The sequence below is a fragment of the Malaya genurostris genome, chromosome 2, assembly GCF_030247185.1.
Source record: "Malaya genurostris strain Urasoe2022 chromosome 2, Malgen_1.1, whole genome shotgun sequence".
NCBI classification, from domain to species: domain Eukaryota; kingdom Metazoa; phylum Arthropoda; class Insecta; order Diptera; family Culicidae; genus Malaya; species Malaya genurostris.
In genome coordinates this window covers 44,826,667-44,849,947 of record NC_080571.1, presented here as the reverse complement: position 1 = coordinate 44,849,947, position 23,281 = coordinate 44,826,667, and the positions used below count along the sequence as shown (strand labels likewise).

The 23,281-nt window shown below is 38.8% G+C and overlaps 1 protein-coding gene across 5 annotated transcripts; it reads left to right on the top strand.

Annotated features, from left to right (window-relative positions):
• Positions 1–718: 718 nt before the first annotated feature.
• On the top strand, positions 719–23,103 carry LOC131427640 (dynactin subunit 1). Of its 5 annotated transcripts, XM_058591017.1 has the most exons (11): positions 719–861; positions 930–1,155; positions 1,222–1,346; positions 1,607–1,633; positions 2,009–2,077; positions 11,367–11,441; positions 11,862–13,732; positions 13,799–13,962; positions 14,031–14,746; positions 22,051–22,190; positions 22,258–23,103. In XM_058591017.1, the coding sequence occupies exons 2-11, from the start codon at positions 979–981 to the stop codon at positions 22,716–22,718; spliced, it is 3,825 nt and encodes a 1,274-aa protein (XP_058447000.1). In that variant the 5' UTR covers positions 719–861; positions 930–978; the 3' UTR covers positions 22,719–23,103. The 5 variants fall into 5 exon arrangements, with proteins under 5 accessions (XP_058447000.1, XP_058447001.1, XP_058447002.1 ...); XM_058591018.1 differs by lacking the exon at positions 1,607–1,633; XM_058591019.1 differs by lacking the exon at positions 11,367–11,441.
• The last annotated feature ends 178 nt before the right edge of the window (positions 23,104–23,281 follow it).

Genomic DNA, 23,281 nt, shown 5'->3' with positions numbered 1-23,281 from the left:
CAAAGTGATTACTACTACTTTTAATAAGTAAACTACGATTAAATATGGAAAATCTTCAGAAATGTGTGAAATTGGGTAAGGTTAGGTTTTTTCGGATCAACAGTTTTTAAACAGAAACCAGTGCAATGTTAATTTCTCGAGTACTAGAATGTATAGCGATCGAGTACTATTTATTTTGGATATTTTATTTGTTATTTCCAGGCATTTGAAAAATGGTATCGAACCAAGTTTAATGCTCTATTCTGAATAAACGGTAAATTTCCCACAATGAACTAAGATCAACATTACCACCTCAGAGTAAAAACATTTTCTTCAACTCCTACTATGATTTTTCAAATGAATTTGCCCGTTTTCATAAGAAATCGTTGAAAAGATGAAGTAATTAGAAATTTTCCTACCAATTTGACAGCTCTTGCTGAAAGTATCATCTCTAAACAAGCAGCGCCTCTACATTTCAGTTTTGCGACAATATGCCAATAGTGATCTCACGAGCGAAACTTTTTTTTCTAAAACCGGTTCGCTTGCTGCAGATTTGCTTATTGGGGCAAAAAGCAAAATCATATATAACTAGCGCTTAATGTTTTTATTTGGAGCACTCTCAAAACCCAAAAAATTACAATATCAGAGCAACAGGTGGACCAACAATATTATTTTGCTAAAACTCGGGATTTCACACACCGTCAGAACTGGTTGTCAATTCAATCAATGCAACTGTCAAAAAGGTGACAACACGGATTTTTTCACTGGAAGTTGTATTTTCACTAAGGTGCAAATGTTTATGAAATATTCGTGAAAAAGCTGTGATTGTTTGCTGTACTTGTCTAAATATTTTCAATTCGGCGTACAGCTGTGATTCATCAGGTACTTTTATTAAAGACTCCGTATGGAAACAATTCAAATAAATTGCTAATACCTAATCAATCTAAAAGCGGAAAGTGATACAACCAGTCCATCTCCGGTACACCATAAAACACAGGAATGAGTGAAAAACTGCTAAAAGTTGGCCAACGAATCGAAGTGTCCGGTAAAGATGTTCGAGGCTCGATTGCCTACATAGGGATGACGTCATTTGCGGTTGGCAAATGGATTGGTGTCATACTCGACGAGCCCAAAGGTAAAAACAATGGATCGATTAAGGGTCAGACGTACTTTTCGGTAAGTCACTCTACAAATTCGTCCTAACGGAACGGAACCCCGACAAAAACGATTCCATATTTGCAGTGTGATGAAAACTATGGCATGTTCGTTCGTCCCACGCAACTCATCTTCCTGGACGACGCTGGAAATCCGATCGATAGCGGAGAAGTGCAAACGCCCGAGGAAAAACCACGGTCACGTTTAAGCAGGTGGGTTGATGTCAGAAGATGTCACTTTGTTATCTAAAACATGAAAAACTGATCATAACTTATTAATCTACTATCATTCTCTATAATTCGTATATTATTCAGATTCATTCATTTTTTACATTAATCACGTATTGCTCAATATTCATCATAGTTTGGTTGATTTTTATGTACTCTCTGCTATCTTGTTTGACGAATTGTTTTCTACTTTTAAAACAATTACCATATTTGATAACACTAATTTATCGCTCTTCGTGCGCTAGTGCCAAGCGTACCCTCACTAAACCGAAGTAAGTGTTCAGCAGTTTGGTTTCTTTCACAAAATCAGCTTTTCGCGTGCAGACAAATCAAATCATACCCATCATCATTGTCATTTCTAGACAATAGTCAGCATCTGCAAAAGCACATATTCGTTCGTCCAGTCAGATTCTCCGAAGCATAGCGCAATTAGCTTACCATTTTCCATTTTAAAACAACTGAAGTTATGTGTTCTTATATCATTAATTTTTCGTGCTCTCTTCCTATATCATAGTTGTTTTTAAACTTTTTATTTTTGATATTGCCTATAGTGAGTGCGTTCGCAGCTTAAAATGTAAACTAGACTCTCTGTACATTATTGATCTAATATCGTATATGTTTTGCACATGCTAACACAATTAAATTAGTGCTGGATCGGTTCGGTCACTAGCATCAATGCCCGGTTCGACGTCCTCTTTCACCGCCAAACCAACTGCGTAAGTTTTCTTCTCAATGTAGATCATGTTTCAAAAATCACTTCATTTTCCACCTACTAATCATTATTCGTCTTTTTTTTTTTTTTTTTTTTTTTTTTAAATAACTATTTATTGGAATATGAGTTAAAATTAAATTATTAAGATTTAAATTGGGTGTTCAGCCACAAGTGGTGACTTTTCAGCCCTGTTATATATATATATATATATATATATATATATATATATATATATATATATATATATATATATATATATATATATATATATATATATATATATATATATATATATGATTTGGTTATTACCATGAAGACATCATTTGCTTCCGCAATTCTGAGATTTTTGTGTAGGGAAAATTCTAAACCTACTTGTATTGTGTAATGGGGAAAAGGAACTTATATACTAACTTACTAACTAATATAGAGAGCGAATCGATTCAATTGAAGATTGCATCGATTTTTGTCGGAATTTGCTTATAATATTATGTGACATTACATCTAATGGTTCTATATTTGTGAGTCTGTGTAACTCATTTGTACTAAACCAGGGAGGACGCTTCAGAATCATTTTCAGAATTTTATTCTGAATCCTTTGAAGCCTTTTCTTCCTGGTGGAACAACAGCTTGACCAAATTGGTACCGCATAAAGCATGGCTGGTCTGAAAATTTGTTTATAAATTAACAATTTGTTTTTTAGACAGAGCTTAGAATTTCTGTTTATAAGAGGATATAAACATTTAATATATTTATTACACTTTGCCTGGATTCCTTCAATGTGATCCTTGAAAGTGAGTTTTTTGTCATACGTTAAACCTAAGTATTTAGCTTGATCAGACCATGTCAATTCCAAGCCATTCAATTTGAGAATGTGATTATTGTTTGGTTTAAGAAAAGAAGCTCTTGGCTTGTGAGGAAAGATAATTAATTGCGTTTTTGCTGCATTTGGTTTAATTTTCCATTTTGACAGATAATCACTGAAAATATTTAAACTTCTTTGTAGGCGACTGCAGATCACTCTTAGATTTCTACCTGTGGCTAACAGACTTGTGTCGTCACAGAATAGCGATTTCTGACAACCAACGGGTAGATTTGGAAGATCAGAAGTGAAAATATTATACAAGATTGGAGCTACACTCGAACCCTGCGGAACACCGGCTCGTACGGGTAGCAATTCAGATTTACAATTCTGATAGCTAACCTGAAGAGTACGATCAGTTAAATAATTTTGAATCATTTTGATCAAATAAATAGGAAACTGGAAATCAGACATTTTTGCTATTAAACCTTTGTGCCAAACACTGTCGAATGCTTTTTCTATGTCTAGAAGAGCAACTCCAGTGGATAACCCAGAAGATTTATTTGATTTTATCATGTTCGTTACTCTGACAAGTTGATGAGTAGTTGAATGTTCATGACGAAATCCAAACTGCTCTGGTAAAAAAATTGAATTCTCATTTATATGAGTCATCATTCTTAACAAGATAATTTTTTCAAAAAGTTTACTGATAGAAGAAAGTAAGCTAATTGGGCGATAACTTGATGTTTCTGCTGGGTTTTTATCAGGTTTTAGGATAGGAATTACTTTAGCGTTTTTCCATCTTTTTGGGAAGTAAGCTAATGAAAAACACTTGTTGAAAATTTTAACCAGGAGTCTCAAGGCAACATCGGGAAGATTTTTAATAAGAATATTAAAAATTCCATCATTACCAGGAGCCTTCATGTTTTTAAGTTTTCTAATAATTGATTTAATTTCATCAAAATTCGTCTCAATAATGTCATCGTGTGATAACACTTGGGTTGAAATATGATCATATTTCAGTGAGACTTCATTTTCAATAGGACTCACAACGTTCAAATTAAAATTGTGGACACTCTCGAACTGCTGAGCAAGTTTTTGAGCTTTTTCGCCATTTGTAAGAAGTATTTGATTTCCTTCCTTGAGAGCAGGAATAGGTTTCTGAGGTTTCTTAAGAACCTTAGAAAGTTTCCAGAAAGGTTTAGAATATGGTTTAATTTGTTCAACTTCTTTAGCGAAATTTTCATTTCGCAAAAGAGTAAATCTATGTTTAATTTCTTTTTGTAAATCCTTAACTATGTTTTTCATAGCAGGATCACGAGAACGTTGATATTGTCGTCGACGAACATTCTTCAACCGAATGAGCAGTTGAAGATTGTCATCGATGATAGGAGAATTTAATTTAGTTTGAGCTTTGGGAACTGAAAGATTTCTAGCTTCGATAATATAATGATTCAAATTATCAATTGCTGTGTCGATATCCGCAGAATTTTCTAAAATAGTTTCATGATCCACATGATTTTCAATGTGAGATCTGTAATCCAACCAATTTGCTCTATGATAGTTGAAAATAGAACTAATTGGATTAATTATAGCTTCGTTGGAAAGTCTGAATGTTACAGGAAGATGATCAGAGTCAAAATCAGCATGAGTAATCGGTTCACTACAAATGTGACTTTGATCTGTTAGAACCAGATCAATTGTAGACGGGTTTTTCACGGAAGAGAAACAAGTAGGATTACTGGGATGAAGAACTGTAAAGTAACCAGCTGAGAGTTGATTATGAAGTATTTTACCATTACTGTTATTTTGCCTACAATTCCACTGGACATGCTTAGCATTTAAGTCCCCTATTACGAAAAATTTCGATCGATATCTTGTAAGTTTTTGCAAATCGCCTTTAAAGAAATTTAATTGTTCGCCGGTGCATTGGAATGGCAAATATGCTCCAGCGATGAAATAAATTCCATGAATGGTTTCAACTTCGATTCCCAAGCTTTCAATAACTTTAGTATTGAAAGAAGGTAAAATTCGATGTTTAATTTGCCGTTGGACAAAAATGGCAACTCCACCACCAATTCCAGTAAACCTGTCAAATCGATGAACCACATAATGTGGATTACTTTTCAATTTTACATTTGGTTTAAGAAAAGTTTCTGTCACAATGGCAATATGAATTTTGTGAACTTTGAGAAAATTATAAAATTCATCTTCACTCGATTTCAAAGATCGAGCATTCCAATTTAAAATATTCAAATAATTATTTAACATCACTGTTAAATTTTAAATTCATTATAATATTATTTGCAAATTTCCATCCGATTTGAAATGCTTCAAAAAGTGATGAAGTCGAATTCATTTGGATGATCATTTGAAAAAGTTGATCTTGTAGGTAGATCATTTTATTTTCAGTTATATCGCCTAAATCGACTTCATTTAAAGAAGCGAATGGCATTGAAGGAATATTTGTAGGTAGACTGCCATTAGAAGAAGATGATTTGGCCGGTCTACCTATTAATAAATTGTTTTCGTTAGAAGAAGAACTGCAAGGCGGTCCTGTGTTTTGATTATTTACATTAGAAGAAATAGGAGATAGATTTCTACCTAATATACCAGCATAACTGACATTAGAAGAAGATGATGACGAGGTCGATCTACCTGTCAATAAATTGTTTTCGTTAGAAGACGAATTGGCAGGTGCCTTAGAAGAATTTTCAGGTATGTTCTGTAAATTTAAGGTCGTTGATTTGACTTGTTGTCTAAGCGAACGAGCGTTTAAAATTTTTTCCCTGACAGGACATTTCAAATAATTGGATTTATGATTTCCATTGCAATTTGAACATGAAAATTTATCAGTGGTTTCATTCATTGGACAAGCGTCTTTCGAATGCGATTTACCACAATTCAAACACCGTATATCCATATGACAATTTTTGGTTCCATGACCGAAGCCTTGGCAACGACGACATTGCGTTAAGTTTGCAATACGATTATGCCGTTTATAATGTTCCCAATGAATTTTAATGTGGGAAATGAAACGTACTTTTTCTAAAGTTTTCAAATTGTTTACATCACTTCGATTGAAGTGTATTAGGTAAAGTTTATGGGAAATTCCAGAGCGTGGTTTAGAAGTACCATTCGCTCTTTTTTTCATAAGTATTACTTGGGAAGGGGCAAAACCAAGCAATTCTTTTAGTTCATTTTTAATTTCATCAATACTTTGATCATTTGATAATCCTTTCAAGACAGCCTTGAAAGGTCTGTCTGATTTTATATCATATGAATAAAATTTATGAAGTTTTTCGGACAAATATCGAATAAGACTTTCGTAATCTTCCAATCCATCCACCAAGACTCGACATTCTCCTCTTCGTCCGATTTGAAATGAGACTTTTACTTCCGGGAGAAAAGTAGAAAGCTCAGTACGGAATGCTTTGAAGTCGGAAATCATCACCGTCACTGGTGGCATAGATTGATGTTTCTTCCCAGAACGACAAGCGTCCATTTTGGGAATTTTTGAAGAATTTTCTTCTATGTCGCTACAATCGGATTCAGGAAGAATCTCGTAAATATTGTTAGACGGCATAGGATCAACGGAAGGGAAATCCGTCCGTTGTCTTTTATTTTTACATTCAGATTCTATAAGATCATGAATGTTATTAGAAAAATGTTGAATAACGGATTGTGATTTATTCCGTATTGAATTATTTTTAGCCTTAGGCTTGTTGCCTTTCCGGTTGGACGCAGGCATTTTTGAAATTAATGAAATTTTAAATTAAATTAACTAGGCTAAATTAGTCTTCGATTAGACTCCTAGCTAGCCTTAAAAAAGGCTGATTAATTTCTTAGTCACTCTAATATCACTCTTTGTATCACTTAGTCACTCTAATATCACTCTTTGTATCACTTAGTCACTTAGTTAGTGATTCAGGTAGCCTTGAAAAAGACTGAAGCCTTGAATCAATGAAACTCTAGGTAGCCAGAAAAAAAAATTCCAGGAGCCAAGAGCTATACGCGTGCGGTGCGAACGACTGTTCAACACCGACTGTATCATTATTCGTCTTTTTTTTTTTCATATCAATGTAAATCATAATAAGTTTAAGCAATGTTTTGAACTTCGGGCTCTGGAAATTTTATTTCAGAAATATGTTTACTAGGACTTATTTCGAAATTGAATAATTGAACTAAACCTTTTAAACGGAATCGACCACTGATGGCACCCTCGAACGGGTAATTCAACCGTCTTGGGTTGGTTGAATCTGTAGTGGCAAGCAAACGGCTCTGGATTCAAAATATTTAATGAGATGAAAAATTTGAATGAATAATTGCTGTATTGGACAATGGACAATGTTATTTACATAAGTTAGAAACGTTTTGACTAGTTATTGTTCTAATTTACAGCTACAGAAATTTGAAATTGTCATTTCGGATTCGGACACCGTAAGACCTTTCATTTAAACCTAAGTTTACGAGAATTAGCGTCTGTGATTAAATTAAGTTAGTTGCGTTCTTGAAGTTTTAGATTACTATTTTCGGTACCTTCGGGACCGGGTATTAGGAACAGATATAGCCGAAATCGGTTCGTTGAAATAGTTTTGAGCCAAATATAGTAGATTTTTCTGTATTATATTCAATAGCGTTCGAGGTTCCTAGCAAAGTTAGGTATCCATTGGTTCGAGTATTCCTTACTCTCATTGACCACGTTACGATTCTTCATTCGTCTGGCCGTGTCCCATATAGTGCTTGTTGAGGTTTCTCTTGACAAACCTTCGACAAAATGTCTCCAATAGCTACATTTCTTGGCCCGAAGTATGCTCTTGTGTTTGTTTTCTAATGTCAAGAACTTTTCAAAATTCTGAGAAATTGCTCTTTCCCGTTTAAGACACTCCTTGCAAGCATTTTGTTTTACATTTTTGACTATGCAATAAAACTTTGAATTAATCAAATTTGGGCATGATGCTTCAACAATTCCACAGCAGGACAGTGATTGCATAATTTGCGGCGGATGATAAATTATCCATCAAATGATACAAATGCTGCGAAAATCCATTCTACAATTTCCGAAAACTTCAGTAATCCTGACGGTGGCTGTGAAACGGAACCCACTGGATTACTGTCTTTTCTTGTGCTAGAGGCTAGAGTGCAGGAGGCAGAGTTTTTAGTTTTAAATTTGGCTTTTTAGATTTAACACGGGGATCTGAAGCTGTGATTTTAGGTGTCTTTTTTTGGTAATTTGGGAGATGAATTCTTTCTCTTAACTGACCATTGAATAGCAACAAACGAAGTATCTTCACTATTTTCATCCGAGTCAGATACCTCTGGCTCTAGATTTCGATAGAAGATACATCAATGACAGCATTTCTGCATATGTGCGCTTATGGGTCCCTTCGGCTTATTACTATTTTTTTGCAGTTCGTGCAATTCATAACATTTGGCATGAAAAACCGAACGGAAGGCGAACTCTACCGATGTGGACATGGCTAGGAAACGCACTCGAAACGAATCTGAAGGTCGATAAGTCTTGTTTCCTCCTTCGAAACTTCCTACTGAGTACAATTGCTTGCACTCGAGTGACCTTACTCTCTCAAGCATAGAGTTTTTAAAACGACCAACTCTATATTCAAGTAACTCATCAACCGATAAACCCGCTTCGGTGTTAGTACCGTCTATTTCAACGTCTTTTGAAGGTATGTGTACGCGATATCCGCGAGTAATTAATTCACATACAAAAATCTCGTTGGCCTTTTTCGAAAAACAAATACAAGGCGGATCTTGTCTTTATGGACTTTTACTATCTATTGGTCTTTTACGACATGGAACAGGAAACCAGTGGATCAATTCTTGGTTGAAATAATACCACCGGATGCCAGACGGTTTCCTAGTTTGGTGGACAGGGGTACCGTAGAGTTATTCTTAACCAATTGAAACCCGCTACCGACACTACACGGCTATCTAGGTTACTCAGAAAGCGAAGTTGGAATCAGGAATCAGAACAAATTGGCTCAAATGGCACATTCTCCTTGATGTTTGGAGATTTGTGCCTTGCCATCAACTTGTTTTTAGCATCATTTTCCCGATATATAAGAGGGAAGGATTGAAGGGAAATGATAAGGTTTGGACTAGGATGGGGAAAATTGACGACACGAAAACATAAAAAAAGCAGAAGTAAATTCTGCATTCCTAAGGGATGCTGAACAATCTGCTGGGGATCACATTTAGTGGAAGCAGAAGTAAATTCTGAACCTCTACGAAGTTCCAAACAATCTGCTGTAAAACCTATTTAGGTTTGTTACTATGTGCGTTCTTTCTGATGAACGATGCACAGTTAATAAAACCTCCAACCCCCGAGAGGATTTGGAGATTTAAAAAAAACGACACCATTCTGCACTCCCGGAAGAATGCAGAACGATTCGCAGTATGTACGAGCAGAAGTAAATTCGGTACCCCATAAAGTATGCCAAACAATCTGCTAAACCCTATTTAAGGTGAATACAGAAAGGATTTATTCACTACAAGAAGAACAATGAACCCTTCTGACTATAGCTCCATATCACATTGGGTGAGAAACGAGAGAATATCCTTTTGTTGGCATGTTTGGATGCAGCCCAAGAACGAATCTTGTGCTTTATCCAACTAGTTGAAAGTGGTAAAGCTGGTTCCAGACCAACGAAATCATTCGTTGCTACAGCTCTAGCCAACTCATCATTGCCGATTGTATTCCACACAGAATCGCGTAGATTTCTGCCTCGAACACAGTACAGTATTTACCAAAATAATGAGGCTGCTCTAACCTCATTTCACGACAGTAGACACCGGTACCAGCACGACCATTCAACAGAGAACCGTCCGTATAACAAACTATGTGTTCATCAAGTTGTCGTTCCAAATAACCAGACAACCATTCCTCGCGAAGAGGATAGCTCACATTGAATGTTTTGAAAGGAAAACTGCATGTGAGAGTTAGGTCACTAGGAGCGAGTAAATACTCATCCCAGGTAACCATTTGAGACCACAAGCGAGTGTAGCTAGTAGCATAGTCTATAGGGTTACTGTTCCAAAGCCCTGTAACCCTAAGACGGTATGCACAAGATAATGCTTCTTGGTTTAGGAAGACATGTAGTGGTTTAATGCACAGTAGCGCCTCTAGAGCAGCAGTAAGAGTTGTCGTGAATGTTCCTGTCATTGCTATTAGGACCATCCTTTGGAGATGTTTTAGCTTTGACTAAACGGTCGCAACCTCTCCTTTCTTCCTGCTAAAATTGGTCTAACGATAGTTGTGTAGATCCAATGGATGTATCTGGGTTTGAGTCTCCATGACTTTCCAAAAGCTCATCTGCATTGGCCGAAAGCCTCGCAAGCTTTTTAAATCCTGAAGTCAATGTGAGCAGACCAACTAAGTTTTGAATCAAGAATAACCCCGACGTATTTAACTTGATCAACCACAGTGACCTCTGAACCGAAGAACTGCAACGGACGAGCTCCTGTGATGAGTGAAAAGCACCATTGATGTTTTGCCCGGATTTACAGATAATCTAACCTGATAACACCATTGTTGAACAGATCGCAGGGCTTGCAGCATTAAATCAAAGAGAAGGATAATGCTTATACCGGTCATCAATGTATGATAATCGTCGGGAAAACCATAAGTCGGAAATCCAAGGTTATTAAGTTTCCTTAACAAACCATCAGCGACTAGGTTCCAAGATATTCCGTTCACGACTGCATTGTTTAACCTCCTGCAGCCATCCAGTCCTCGGCACGGAAATACACCTTGACTTAGGAGTTCCTATTTTTGTGGCCTTTTACGACATGGAACAGGAAACCAGTGGATCAATTCTTGGTAGAAAATAATTCCGCCGGATGCCAAACGGCTTACCTGTTTGGTGGACTTATAGCACCGGTACAGGTGGACCGTAGCATTATTCTTAGCCAGTTGGGAAACCGCTACCGACACTACACGGCTATCTAGGCTGCTCAGAAAGGGAAGTTGACTAAGTACATTGAAATACCTTTATTATACCTAAATTGCAATTTTATTACTTAAAATCGGCTCATTAAAATGTTCCTTCATGAAAGCATTAAACAAATCATCATATTAGTGAAAGCTAGTGTCGCATCTGGATTAAACCTAAATCATTGCCACGAATCGAAAAATCAACTGTTCAGAACTTGTTTCCATTTCTCCTATAAACATCGTGTCAAGTTAATCCATCATCACATCATATTTTTTTTCTGAAAACCATTATAAAAATGTACATTTATTGTATAGTAGCAAATATCATCAGTGTCATTATTGTAACAATTTCTATACATTCTTCTATCGACATAACTTTCATCATCCAACGCGATGTCCCCCACTAACCACACCTGTATAACAACCAAACCGAAACCCGAATGCTCCATTGATCGAACAAAACGCAAAATCCCACTTTTTCCTGGACCCCCTCCACCCTGAATGGATTATCGGTCAACCTGAAAACCGAACCGAGCCCAGTGTACGCCGTAAGTCACCCGTCAAGCAGCCCCAGTCGAAGCGTGCCTCCATGACCATGACACTTTCGTCGTCCAGGTTAATTGATCTCTTTGTATAAAATTTTTCCTTATAGATGTTGTTTTTATTTTTTAAATTTTCGTTTTCGTTACTAAATGTGTTAATGTGGTTCAAAGCAACACGCTTCCTAGTCTGGAATTTTCCCATCATCCTAACTAACACCCTGCGGAAAATTCCGGAATAGGTTAGTTGTCATAATATCACTTGATGTCGTGTTTTGCTGCGTGCACGAATTCGACTGTAAATACAAAAACGATTATCAAATCTTAGCCTCTTTATGTTTGGTTCGCTTGCTTGTGTACTATAATCATGTTCGCATCGTTCAAATCACGCGTCTTATCCCACTGTTTACATGTGGGATTCACTGTTGTGTTCGTTCCTGAAGCAACTCCATGTCAAAGGCATACTCATCAACGCAAAACATCTTTTTCCCAACAGCTCTCGTTTATCTTTGAATCGCAGCAGCAGCACTTTGGGTTCCAAAACTCAGCTTACATCTCCGGGAAATGATCGACCGGGTATGTCTTCAATCCCAACGCCGGTCTCGTCGATTCCTACCATGGTGAAAGCTGGCGACCGATACGATTCTATGCACAGATCGCACATCAGTCCACCGGAATCGCTGCAAACTTCCAAACGGGCTTCGTTCGTTGAAACGGGCTTCGTTGAGACGCTGAAGCCACAGTTTACACCGGGACAATCGCTGACGTCGCCTTCGCCGGCACCTTCCACCACCGAGGATCGCATTCACCTGTTGCAGCTTCAGCAGGAGATCGAAGACATGAAAACGCAGAACAAGGATCTCGTTGAAAAGCTGGAAACGCTCAAGTTACGGCGAACGGAAGACAAGGAACGACTTCGTGAGTTCGATAAGATGAAAACTCAATACGAACAGTTGGTGGAGTTCAAAAGTAAGATCATGGAAGCCCATTCGCAGTTACAGCGAGACTATCAACGGGCCAAGCAGGATGCCAAGGATGCACTCGAAGCACGCGATCTGCACATAGAAGAAATGGCAGAGTTGTCGGAAAATGTGGAATTGATCACACTCGACAAGGAGATGGCCGAGGAAAAGGCAGACACTCTGGCACTGGAACTGGAAACGGCTAAGGAGAGGATAGAAGAGCTAACTTTGGATTTGGAAATTCTGAAAACGGAGATGCAGGAGAAATTCGCTAACGGTGGAACTATCGGCGACGGGGTCGGAACTGGGACTTCCACGTACGAATTTAAACAGTTGGAACAGCACAATGCTAGACTACGGGAGACTTTGGTTCGTTTGAGAGATCTTTCGGCCCACGAAAAACATGAGATTCAAAAGTTGGAGAAAGAATTGGAAACCAAGAAATCGGAGGTCGCAGAGCTGCAGCGTACCAAGGAAAAACTATCGGGAAAGATTGACGAACTGGAGGCTCAAGTGAGCGATCTGCAAGAACAGGTGGATGCCGCTCTCGGAGCCGAAGAAATGGTTGAACAACTAGCCGAGAAAAAGATGGAGCTGGAAGATAAGGTCAAGGCTCTCGAGGAAGAGGTAGCAGAACTTGAGGCTTTGGAAGAAGTACACGAACAACTGGTGGAAAGTAATCATGAGCTGGAGATGGATATGCGTGAAGAACTGGATTTGGCTCACGCTGCTAAACGGGAAGCAGTGCGCGAAAAGGAAGCCGTTCTCGAAACTATTATCGATCGCGATCAAACTATCCTTAAATTCCGGGAACTGGTTCAGCGACTAAATGATCAATGCCAAGAACTGCGCGAAAAACTCAATCAAGAATCGAACAAAATCGTCAAGGACACTATTTCGGAAACGATCGATTTCAAGCAAATGTTTGCCGAGTCCAAGGCCTTTACCCGGGCAATCGATTTGCAGTTGCGTCAGATCGAGCTGACCCAAGCCAACGAACACGCCAAATATTTGACCGCTTTCATGCCGGAGGTATTTATGGCACGTGGTGGCGATCACGATGCTATCCTTGTGATTTTGCTGGCGTCAAGAATCGTTTTCAAATCGGGCATCATCGTCAGTCAAGCGCGAGAACGATTCTCGACCGTTCCACAGATTGACCGCACGGCCATCGTCACCGGGCACGAAGTGTACCAGTTTAGGTTCCGGTCGCGTCTGCTTCATCATGTGCACAATCTGCAAACCATTATGCATCAGTTCCTGTACGGGTTGACGGCCTGTCAACCGGACACACTGCTAAAGATCGGATCCTCCCTGCCGGAAATGCAAGCCCAGGAAAAGATGGTTGATGAAATTGTAGATCTGCTAAAGGCTAATCAACTGGACGAAAACTCGTCGACTGATAGTGAGTTTGTGTTTACGGGTTTGAACCTATGGTAGCTGCAATAACTTTGACTTTATTCTATTCTAGATTTGGAGAAGTGCGTGACCTTCTTCAACGCAATGTATTTGGTGCTGCTGTCCGGCGAAGACCTGCTGAACGAGACCCAGATTGTACGAGACTGCACTGCATCGATTTCGGCTGCTTGTGATTCTATTTCCACTGATGCCACCGTCATGAAAACACTGATTCAGGTAATTGCTCGGATCAATGTGTTCTAAACAGATTATTTGAATATGCTATTTTTTTTACTAAACCGCAGGGTGGCGATGAAACCAGTGACTCCGGACTGCTTATGCAGTACATTGTCCAAAACGTGGAGTCCGTGAAACAGCAACTGAAACTGGTTAAACGACGCCTGCCGCAGGATGTCAGTGTGACCAAGTGTAGCCTATCGATGAACACGTTGCAGAATCTGAAGAAAACCACCGAATCGCTTAACAAGTTGATGAACGTCATGTTCAGTGGGGCAAAGGAAGTCATTCAGATGGTGACGGCCGATTCCGAAACGGAAGTGTCGGTGTCGCACGATAAACTTTGGGACATAATGTCAAATGCTTGCGAAAGAATCTACGAGCAGGACGATCTGGGACCGTCGCAGAACATTCGCACAGTGTTGAGCAAAACTAACACCGACATGAGTCAGCTGGCACAGTATTTGCTGGATCATGAGTATGAAATCATGTCCGGTACAAATCCGAAACCGGAGGAAAAACCGATTGCTCCAATCATACTCCGTGCCCAAGCCGTCAAGAAGCAGTTGGAGGAAACGAAGACCTTGACGGCAACGTTGGAAAATCGCGAAGCTGAAATCCGACAGCTTAAACTGGCTGCCAAGCTTAAACAGAACGAGCTATCGGAAATGCAGATTCGGAAAGATTTGGCCGAGAAAAAACTGTCGGTGCTTCAGCAGGATCACGAAGCAAACGCCGCTCGGTTGCAGAAACAATACGACGAAGTCTGCCAGCGACTCAAGCAGTACGTATTTTGTTTTGCATTTTCGATAACCCCTTTTTGACGTAGTAACCGTATCAAATTTGCAAGTACAAAAATTGAAAACGTAGAGAACCGTTTGGTTATAGATTTTCAATATTGCGTTTCTTATTACTTTGAAAAATTTGATTGAATTGCATCAACTCGTTTGGAAAGTATTTATTATCAACGATAATAATTTATTCTTTTAACATTTCGTCTTCGATTCATCAGTGCATCAGCAGTTTATTTATTTTATTTTTTATTAATGACACTTTACCATCTTTGTTGCATTCGTGCCATTCAGCAGATTATGTTGAACTCGTAGCACTTAGTGGACTTAGATACAAATCTCCGAATAACTCCAGATTTCAGATTCCTAATTATGTTGAACTCGAAGCACTTTCCGCCCTCATTGGTTGTCCGTAGCAAAACTTGGATATCAAAATAATGAAATTTCCATTGCTTTACTTTATTTTCTTGATGGAACGGGGAGAATGAAAAGGATGGAGTGATTAATTCGAATCGAAAATAAATTTTGAGAATTGAGTAATATTTTTGCAGGTACTTTCTTCAATTCGCTGTAACTCGAAAACTGTGAAATGTACAAAAATGGCGTGAAGAAAAAGTTATAGGAAATTAATACTCTAGGTACGCTAGGAAAACCATAAACTGAAAGAAAAAGTTGGGTGCTTTTTTAAGAATTAAAAAACTGGTCGAGATTGAATTAAATTAAGAAGCAAAAGTCTCCTTTGTATACAGAAAATGTACATGTGTAAACGGAATAACCCGGAACAGAATTATGCATCGTAGCGAACTGGTTTTGCCTTTCTCATATAGAAAGGTTATGCAATCACTGTGAAAAGCGACTATTGAACCGAGGCCCGGAGGGCCGAGTGTTATATACCATTCGACTCAGTTCGTCGAGTACGCAAAATGTATGTGCGTATGTGTGTATGTAACGTTTTTTCACTAACTTTTCTCGGAGCTGTAAAGCTGTGGGGTAAAATGTACAAAAAATTGAGAAAATAAGTGCACCAACTTTTTTCGGAGATGGCTGAACCGATTTTCACAAACTTAGAATCAAATGAAAGCTCTTTAGGTCCCATACTGAATTCCTGAATTTCCTTTAGATCTGAATTCCGGTTCCGGATTTATGGGGCAAAATGTGCCAAAAGGGTAAATATGTTTCTAACTTTTCTCATAGATGGCGCGACCGATTTTTACAAACTAATGAAAGGTCCTGCGGTCCCATACGGTATTCATGAATTTCATCCGGATCCGACTTCCGAATCCAGAAATATAGGGTAAAGTGTGTTAAAAATTTTATACCATCACTGAAAAGAACGAAAAACCGTAAAAAAATGTCTAAATCGACCTCAAATCTTCTCCAATTGATAGTTTTTATCAGTAGACGGTCAAACAAACTAGTATCGTATGATTGATATGAGAAAGGCATCATTACACCACTAGGTGGATTACAACATGTTTTTCTAAACACGATCACAGTGTTTAATAAATACCTATTTATTGGAATATGAGTTAATTAAATACCTATTTATTGGAATATGAGTTAAAATTAAATTATTAAGATTTAAATTGGGTGTTCAGCCACAAGTGGTGACTTTTCAGCCCTGTTATATATATGATTTGGTTGATACCATGAAGACATCATTTGCTTCCGCAATTCTGAGATTTTTGTGTAGGGAAAATTATAAACCTACTTGTGTTGTGTAATGGGGAAAAGGAACTTATATACAGGGTCCGGCACTCGAAGTGTAACCAACTTCAGACCGCTCGCGCAGCTGACGCACGGGCATCAGCTCTCTAGAAATTTGCTAAATGACAGTTCGGAGTTGTATTGTTTACAAGCGCAAGAAAGCATTTTGCCAAAAGTGAACGCGAAAAAAAAAATCAGTGATGGATTTAAAACGTAATAGTGTGATTGCTTTATATTTAGATGGAAAATCACAACCAGCGATTATCGTGAGCTCAAACACCTTAAAGTGAATAAAGTTTTTGTTTATCGCACCATAACTCGTTACAATAATACTGGTAGCATCGCAAAACGTCATGGAGGTGGTCATCAAAAGACTGCAACGTCACGTGAGATGGTTCAAAAAGTGAAGAAGCGACTTGAACGAAATCCTCGTCGAAGTGCCAATCAAATGGCAAAAGAACTGAAAATATCCGACCGTAGCATCCGCCGCATACTGAAAAATGATCTGAAGGTCAAGCCTTACAAGATCCAAAAGGGGCATGATCTCACACCGAAGCAGCAACAAGTTAGACTTGAGAGAGCGAAGGAGTTGCTTCGTTTGGCCGAAAGCGGTCAATTTCCGAACATTGTATTTTCTGACGAGAAAATTTTTCCAATTGAGCAATTCGTAAACTCTCAAAACGATAAGGTTTACTTGACCGACCGTTCATACGAGAATTTGAGTCATCGATTGGCCACCAGGAGGCAGCACCCGCAACAGATAATGGTTTGGGCCGCTGTAACCGCAGATGGGCGCTCTCCAATCGTTTTCATCGAGCCTGGCGTCAAGGTAAATGCGACATATTATCGGGAAAGTATTCTGGAGGTTGCTTTGAGCCGTGGGCAGACAAACATTTCGGTGGTAGACCATGGACGTTTCAGCAGGACTCGGCACCGTCTCACAAAGCTCGAGTGAACCAAGAATGGCTGAAAAACAACGTTCCGAACTTCATCACATCCACACAATGGCTCTCGAATTCACCAGATGCGAATCCAATGGATTATTCTCTTTGGGCCATTTTGGAGAGCAAAGTCCGAACTAAAAGATACACCAGTCTCGAGGCGCTGAAAAAAAGTTATTGTCCGCGAGTGGGCCAAAGTACCTGCAAGTCACATTCGGGCAGCTTGCGATTCGTTTTTTGACCGTCTCAAGGCCATAGTCAAGGCAAAAGGTGGTCATATCGAGCAAAAGTGAATTGATTCTGAATTTTGTATTATTTTTACACATTTTGTACTTTGAATTAAGTAAAGGTAATTTTCCAAACTGAATTTATAGCCTTTTTAATTGGTTACACTTCGAGTGCCGGACCCTGTACTAACTTACTAACTAGTACAGAGAGCGAATGGATTCAATTGAAGATTGCGTCGATTTTTGTCGGAAAGAAATCAACACTTGTTATTAATGCGATTAGCGTTTCATTGAATGAAGAAATTTCAGTTGAAACAATTTTTGGGCATTTGACGTCAAATCCGATATTTTGTTCTATTATTCTATAAAGTGGCGTATTTAGATGGGCGCAACGTTTAAAGAGGGGCGGCTAACTTGGGACCTTTTTTTTTGCTCGCTCTAATCACCTTTCCGGAGATGGAGTTTAGTTAAACCGGCAAATCTGCAAATGTCTAATTTTGCCCCGGGCGCCAAATTTCCTCGGTACGCCACTGATTCCCAAGTTCCATATTTTGTTATTGAACGTTCTACGGATCCGATTTCCGGCTCCAAAGAAACGGGGAAAGCATGCGAATTGATGATAAAGTGTTCACTCGATTTTCTAGGAAATCTCCTAAACGATTTTCACAATACGCTCACTAATCTTATTTTTTGTTTAAATATAACAACAGATCTCGACGTTTCGTATATTTCTGAGACAAGACAAGGCTCTCGTCTTCGAAAACTTGCATGAAAACCTGTTTTAATACACACAGTGGTGTTATGATGCCTTTCTCATATAACTTATGTTTCCATTAGTATTACTAATGTCGTTTTCGATTGATACCAAACCTAACTGCTGTCAAATCGTTTGTTTGAAGCTAGTTTCGAACCTAGTTTCAACGTTATTGAACTGAAATTCGAGTCAGTTTCGAACCTATTTCTTGTATCGGGTTTGCTCACCCACCCACCAGCGAACACAACACAGTTTGATGAAAAGTGTTTGTTTGATGAAACTACACTGGGCCAATTTCAGTTTCCTCAAGCGAAAATGATATGAGATTTTCCAAAGAACTTTTTTTTGAATATTGACCTTGAATAAAAACAAAAAATTTTTTTGGGCCCACACTAGCATAAACTTTCAAATTTTAGGCCCAAGTTTATTGTATTTCTTCATTATTTTTTGCATTTTCGCTCTAAATGACAGTTTAAAATCTTAAGCATACTTCACCCTGTTATTCCAGAACCGGTACTCTGATCCGAACAAACGTCAAAGGCATTCTATTTTTATAAACGTATACCCTTTTATTTGAGTCTAAGTTTAAAGCTTGCTTCATTGGAATTGGAACAAATTTTTGCTCATATTGTAGCGCTCCTGGTGGACGGATTTGGAAGTTCTTGACGCTCACGTGTCGGGAATTTTGTCAGCTTCACGTATGATTTTTGACATTCCGCAAATCGACTGTACTTTGTAAACAATCAACCGGGAAGCCGAAAGAAGGCAAAAAATTGTGCACAGTTATTCGGAAAATCCATTGTGGTCTGCATCTAGGCTAGCTAAACAGCTGAAATTGCCCAGAAATACCGTATGGCGCGTTATCAAACGGTATAAAGAAATGTTGACGACGATTCGGAAGCCTCAAGCCAATCGTCGAAGTGGAACTGTCGACCGGAAACTGCGTGGTAAGATTTTGAAGACGATTAAGAGGAATCCTAATCTGTCGGACCGTGATTTGACCAGAAAATTAGGTGTTGCCCATAGTACCGTGAGGAGAACTCGACTCCGGGAAGGAATCAAGTCGTATCGAGCTAGCAAACAGCCAAATCGGAGAATAAAACAGAATAGTGTGGTAAAATGTCGTGCTCGGAAACTATATGACCAGGTGCTGACCCAGTTCGACGGGTGTCTTCTGATGGCTGACTTCGGGCAAATCCCAGGTCAAAAGTTTTACTTTGCAACGGCTCGGGGGGATGTTCCAGCCGAATTTGAATTTGTTTTTGCCGATAAATTTACAAGAAAATTTATGTTATGATTTGGCAGGGCATTTGCAGCTGTGGCAAAAAAACGAAAGTTTTCGTTACAAATAAGACAATGACATCGGAACAATACCAAAAAGAGTGTCTCCAAAAACGAATTTTGCCGTTCATTCGATCCCACGACCATCCCGTAATGTTTTGGCCAGATTTGGCAAGCTGTCATTACAGCAAAGTCGTTCAAGAATGGTATTCAGAGAAAGGAGTCCAGTTTGTTCCGAAAAACCTTAAGCCATCCAACTGCCCCCAGTTCCGCCCTATTGAGAAATACTGGGCAATCATGAAGAGGAGACTCAAGGCAAAGGGAAAGGTTGTCGAAGACATAAATCAGATGACGACCTGGTGAATAAGAGTTTCTGAGTAATTGGAGTAATTTTCGGTTTGAAACACACGAGAACTTTTCCGGTACTTTCAAAACCAGAAACGATGGTCCAATATACCCAAAATCAACGTATATATATGATTATATGACTATTTGAATGTATTTTTTCGTGTTTTGTATAAAAACACACTCCTGCAAATGAAATTTTTATACTCATCAGCCTGTACCGGAACCGGAAGCGCATACGAAAGACATGAGTGTATTTAGATTCAAACAAAAGGACTCATAATCTCATACCCTGTTATTTAGGTTCCGAATAATGGAGTAACGTAGCTAGGTAAAATGTTTAAAAAGAAGAGCACTCGTTTTTATCATTCTCAGACACCGATGAACCGATTCCCGTAAACTCAGATTCAAGTGAAAGATAATCTTATAACCCCACAGTGGGGGAGACCGGGGCTGAGCGGACCGGATTTTTTCATTTGCAATTTTAATTTTCATATCTCTCAGATTCTCGTATATAAATCTGGGGTATCCTACAAAATAATTTCCTTTGATTCTTGAAAATCGAAAAATATGTGTCCATAAACTAGTGTAACCTACAGAATGAAACAGTTCTTAGCCTGTTGGTCCACTTCTGAGAAAACGAAATGAGTTTCACTATTGCAGGTACTTCCGAAACTCTATATAATCGAAGTCGGTTCGAGAAAAGTGAGAGACTTTTAAGAATATGGCTACAATAAACTGTCGTTAATCGAGAACCAGGAACCGAGACAGTAGAAATTAATTGGTTTGGGCGTCTACTGACAATGACTACCGATTGGAGTAGTATGGATTTGGTCAGTTCAGTTTTTTTTTCGTTACGCTCCAAAACATGGTACCAAATTTTTTACACACTACAATATAATTCCGAAACCTTAAGTCGGAGTCAAGACTTAACTTAGTCAAAACCGGGTCAGCCATCTCCGAGAAAACAGACATTGTTCAGCTCGACGAACTGAGTCGAATGATATATGACACTTGGCTTTGGTATTACATTTCTTTTGTGAAGTTTGATCTTACCCAATTTTTCGACTTCAATCGATGTCTCGGACTGGTTTAACACATGCCCTTCTCGCACCGTATAGTATTGTGGTCCCGGCAAGGATTTATAATCGAGTTTCACGTAGGTTTCGTCGTTCATGATTATGCAGTTCAAATTTCCAGCAAGAATTGTATTGTACAGCTTTCGAACCCGCGGCCTGATCGATGCTTCTTGTTTCGGACTACGTTTTAGTTGTTTCTGCTTCTTATAGGTTCAAAGATTTAAACGTTATTTATCACGAAGAACATTTGACTTCGAAGTACCCACTTTTTTGGCCACATCCCGAACTGAAACCTCCTTCTTTTGCTTAAACACCTTCAGTGTACGTTTATCCAACTGAGGGTTAGCTTTTTTTCGACCCGTTTTCGGTTTATCCTGAAAGGTGTTATCCTCACCGAACTTCCTGATTGCATTTCACATGGCTTTTTCACTTACTCCTTCCATTTTTACTATCTTTCTCAGTGACAGTCCGCGTTCTGTGCACCATTTGTACACAATTTTTCGACGTTGTTCTGCTGAAAGTCCACGCATTTCGAAACAAACTAATGAAAACAAATAAACAACTGCACAAGTGGTTAGAGAAGAGTGTAAACAACAGGACGCAGCCATAAAAATTGACAGATTCTGAACCATTGCGAAATGGCAGCGGTTTTTGGTTGCGTCCATACTTTCTGGGACAGTCTTTATTGCGTTCTAGCTTTCATACAATACTAAATCATGCGTGCTTTTTTGAAAAAGTTTGTACTAGTTTGGATGTCTGTTCTCTGTACGTTTGGCAAGGCTGTAGGTTCTTTTGGACAATACCATGTTGCTCAGAAAAGTAAAAAAAGTAAAAAAAAACCGGGTCTACTGAAACGATATAATAATAATTTGAAAAAAATTCTCGATTTTCTTAGTAATCTGTGTACAGCTATCTAGAAGAGAAATATGATTTGTTTTTTATCCACGTTTCAATATATTACAGAAAGGAGAAAGATTTCGAAGACACAATGGACCATCTGCAAAACGACATCGATTCCCTAGAAAGTGAAAGAACTAGTCTGCGTGACAAGCTCAAATCGTACAGCTCGAAGAAGGGTGACCTCAAAACAACAACCGCTCTCGGTAACGTGCATAGTTGATGTATTTCGAACCATAAATCGGTGAAAAATAATATCCTATATTATTCCAGATATTTCCGCCAGTTCCCCATACATCGCCCAAGAGCTTTCGTTGCTTAAAAAAGCCTTCAAGGAGGAACGTTCGGAACGGCTAAAGGTGCAAGCAAACGAGTACAAGAAAATCCTATCCAGTCTGGAACCATTGCACGTACCGCGGCCCAAGGATGAACGCATCGAAGAGCTAGAGAAAGCAGTTACCAAGATTAAGCACGATTATATCATGTCACTGGTGCGAGGAGCCGAAATTCCCGCGACCCGAACGTCACACGGTAACATCACCAAAACCATCAACGATCATGAGAATCAACAGAAGCGGGAGAAGCAGAATATTAAAACGAAAGCCGAGCAATTGGCTTTCGAGATCATGAACGAATATCTCAGCCGGAAACCGCATCTCGCTACCCACGGAGATTTTGCAATGTTTCCCTCAACGGAGTTGGCAGCGGCTTTCAAAGTAAACATACGCGCATAAAACCAATCACTTCGTACTTAGGTATTATGGGTCTCAAACAATGAGATACTGCACTGATGATCACAATTTTCATATCGTTTCTGGCTAATTTGCCTTTGTGAAGTCAAGCAGAGGAATCTTTACGAGCTCTCACTTTCGTTAATCTGGAATAATAACCGATGACCAGAGAACCATCGCTTGACTAGTTGGCTAGCTGTAATAATGTTATTTTCTGTATTAAGTTAACAATTTAAAGACATCAGTGACGTCATTCGTGATAATGTTGCTCTTATTCCATTAGTGGTTTGTGCTGAAATCGCAATTCAATCGCTTCACTCATATTTATCAGCGCAGGGCATAAATTATAAAACAAATATAACGCGCAATAAAGTTTTGAGAAAATAAACTTTTGTTTCATTTCCACGATGATGCGTAATAGTTCTATCTACAATGTCCTATCATAAATGCTCGGTGTACCTTTCGCGTTTACCTCTTAGTTCTTTCAGAACCTGTGAAAACAATCACAGTGCTAGAAACCTAAGGAAAATCTTCTTAATCGCTTCCCTATAATCCGAAGAGCAAGT

Coding starts and splice junctions, on each gene's coding strand:
- LOC131427640 (XM_058591017.1), top strand. CDS start 979: ATGAGTGAAAAACTGCTAAAAGTTGGCCAACGAATCGAAGTGTCCGGT. Junction 1,156..1,221: donor AGGGTCAGACGTACTTTTCG/GTAAGTCACTCT, acceptor CCATATTTGCAG/TGTGATGAAAACTATGGCAT. Junction 14,747..22,050: donor GTCTGCCAGCGACTCAAGCA/GTACGTATTTTG, acceptor AATATATTACAG/AAAGGAGAAAGATTTCGAAG.